Source organism: Microtus ochrogaster, unplaced genomic scaffold, assembly GCF_000317375.1.
Source record: "Microtus ochrogaster isolate Prairie Vole_2 unplaced genomic scaffold, MicOch1.0 UNK38, whole genome shotgun sequence".
Classification (NCBI taxonomy): Eukaryota; Metazoa; Chordata; class Mammalia; order Rodentia; family Cricetidae; genus Microtus; species Microtus ochrogaster.
The window spans coordinates 2,017,447-2,019,585 of record NW_004949136.1 but is presented as its reverse complement, the minus strand read 5'-3'; the positions used below and the strand labels follow the sequence as shown (position 1 = coordinate 2,019,585).

Sequence of the window (2,139 nt, the reverse complement as noted above, 5' to 3'; positions counted from 1 at the left end):
ACTAGAGGCCACTTGGGCTCCTTCTGTCACACCACCCCGTGAGGGTGAGCAGATGCGGGGCCCTCCAAGACGCACCAGAGCTGCCGCACTGCCTTAGCCTGCCATGGAAGCTCCTCACCACGACCTCCAGAGCCTAGCTCAGAGGTGGATCTGTGACTAAGCCCAGGTAGAGAGGCTGAGAAAGGGAGAAGAGTGAGGTCCTTCCACAACAGGGCCTCCATCTGTGCAGCCAGCTGGGTGCAGGGCTAGGCACCCAGAGCTGTGGGCTCCTCCGAGGCAGAGACATTTGAATCTCGGCAGGGAAGCGATGCCTCTGGTAGTCGGAAGGCTCCGCACACTGCTGCAGCCCGCTCTGGAGCTCTTCCCTGGGTAGTTTGGGCCCAGCAGCAACTCTCCATTGGGTGAGCAGGTCTATAGGAAGTACTCTCTGGGGACTGCAGTTTTAACGGGTTTCGGCCGTGCAGATTTCGGTACTCGAAGGCTGTTTTTACTGCACAACAAAGAGGGGGTGAGGATGGCGAGAAGCCCCACCTGGGAGGCAGAAAGACCCAAATGGCGCCTACCCCTTCTAAGGCTCAGGTGACACCGTGACAGATCTAAATCTTGTTGCCTGGAGGGACCTTGGTATTCGGGAAGGGCGCCCAGGGCAGTGACCCAGCCCCAGCAGCGCCTCCGTTTGTTTCCAATTCAAACTCAAATTGTAGCTGTACTCTCAGGAGGAATTTACACTCACCCCATTAGGCCTCTTAGTTGGGGCCACCCTGCTCTTGCCCTGCCAGGCCCCTCGCCGGCCTGAACTCCGAGCCTGAAGTCTGCAGGAACAGAAGCGCCAGATCTTTTCCAGCCCGCACTCCTCCACCTGTGCCTCGGTTCTCCAGCCCAAGACGTACCTGGGCCGGGAGAAGCCGGAGGGAAGTGTCGGGAAAGGACCCTGGCTCCCGAAAGTGGCCTAGCTCTGGCGCTTCCGCACTCGGTACTCACCTGGGGGCCGCGGTCGCAGCCCAACGGGGCGCGGAGACCGGAGCGCAGCGCATGGGCCCACCCCGGAGGCGCAGAGGTGCGGGACGCCCCGGGACGCCAGGAACAAGACGCCTGGCTTTGGCACGGCCGCCCCCCGACGCGGGGCGCGTTGCCCTCAGCCGCCGCGCCCGACCGAGGACCGACGGGTCCAGCGCCGCTCTGCGTCCGGGGCGGTGGCAGAGCGCGGAGCTGGCGGCGCCTCGGCTGTTTGTTTTTGAGCCGCGGAGCCCGAAGCTGCAGCCACGGGGTGGGGGCGAGGGGGAGGGGCGGGGGCGGGAGGCCCGCGGGGGGCTGCGGCCGGCGGGGGCTTCGGAGGAGCCGGGTTCTGGCGCGTTGGCCCCGACACCCCCTCCGCGAGCGCAGGGTGCGGGCAGGGACTGAGGGGAGTTCGGGAGGAGAGCTCAGTGGGACGACGGCGAACGAAAGCTTTTTAATTAGTAATAAAATGCAATAAAACGCAGCAAAACCAGCCCGAACCCGCGTCCGAACTATCAGCGCGTTTGTGGGGAAATCCGAGGAAGTCGCGCAGAAAACCGCAGCCGCCAGTCTCCTTTTCGGCCCGGCTTGGGGCAGGAGCTGCAGCGCTGTGCGGGGCAGGGCGGGGGGACAGTCACCTCGCCTCCAGGGCTACCTGGGTCCTTTTAAAGTGTCCAGGGTGCGGGCCCCGGGCGGGAGCGACGAGCACGGAATGTTTTCTTAAAGGGCCAGTTCCGAGCTGTACTGAAAAGGGGGGGGGAGGGGGGAGAGAGAGAGAAGTGAGGTGAAGACCGAGAAGGCATCGGAGAGCCCCCCAATCCCGCGCCGAGGCGGCGGCGGCGGCGGCGCGACGAAGAGGATGATGAACACATTGCAAAGTTTTTTTGGCCCCGGCGAGGGGTGTCAGATTGAGTGCTCTGTGCGCATGTGCGAAGGTGTCCAAACTGACAATGCTAGGGAGATGAAGATAGTGTGTAGCTGCTTCTGGGCTCAAGGAGGAGGAGAGAGATTCCGCGAGCCGACACCATGCGATCCAAGGCGAGGGCGAGGAAGCTAGCCAAAAGTAAGTCTCCCGCGCTCGACCACGCCGCGTCGCCGGGCCCGGGCCGCGGGACCGGGGTACCCGGGCCAGGGGTGCGCGTC

The 2,139-nt window shown here is 64.1% G+C and overlaps 2 protein-coding genes across 4 annotated transcripts in view; one reads left to right on the top strand and one right to left on the bottom strand.

The window, feature by feature from the left end:
• Positions 1–275: 275 nt before the first annotated feature.
• Positions 276–1,868, bottom strand: LOC113458508 (translation initiation factor IF-2-like). The gene is made up of 5 exons (XM_026790006.1): positions 1,789–1,868; positions 1,498–1,604; positions 982–1,420; positions 734–890; positions 276–490 (listed from the first exon to the last, which is right to left on the bottom strand). The coding sequence occupies exons 1-5, from the start codon at positions 1,866–1,868 to the stop codon at positions 488–490; spliced, it is 786 nt and encodes a 261-aa protein (XP_026645807.1). The 3' UTR covers positions 276–487.
• Prdm16 (PR/SET domain 16) overlaps positions 1,522–2,139 on the top strand; it is a 315,023-nt gene continuing 314,405 nt past the window's right edge. For all 3 annotated transcript variants that reach the window (XM_005368644.2, XM_026790028.1, XM_026790027.1), the window contains exon 1: positions 1,522–2,059. In XM_005368644.2, the coding sequence (XP_005368701.1) occupies positions 2,023–2,059 (37 nt within the window). In that variant the 5' untranslated portion in view covers positions 1,522–2,022. The remainder of the gene's footprint in view (positions 2,060–2,139) is intronic.

Bases quoted from the DNA above. Each gene is read 5' to 3' on its own strand.
- LOC113458508 (XM_026790006.1), bottom strand. From the start codon at position 1,868: ATGTGTTCATCATCCTCTTCGTCGCGCCGCCGCCGCCGCCGCCTCGGC. The intron at 1,605-1,788 runs GTCTTCACCTCA...TGCCCCGCACAG, and splicing joins GGCTCTCCGATGCCTTCTCG to CGCTGCAGCTCCTGCCCCAA. The intron at 1,421-1,497 runs GTTCGGGCTGGT...CGTCCCACTGAG, and splicing joins CGCTGATAGTTCGGACGCGG to CTCTCCTCCCGAACTCCCCT.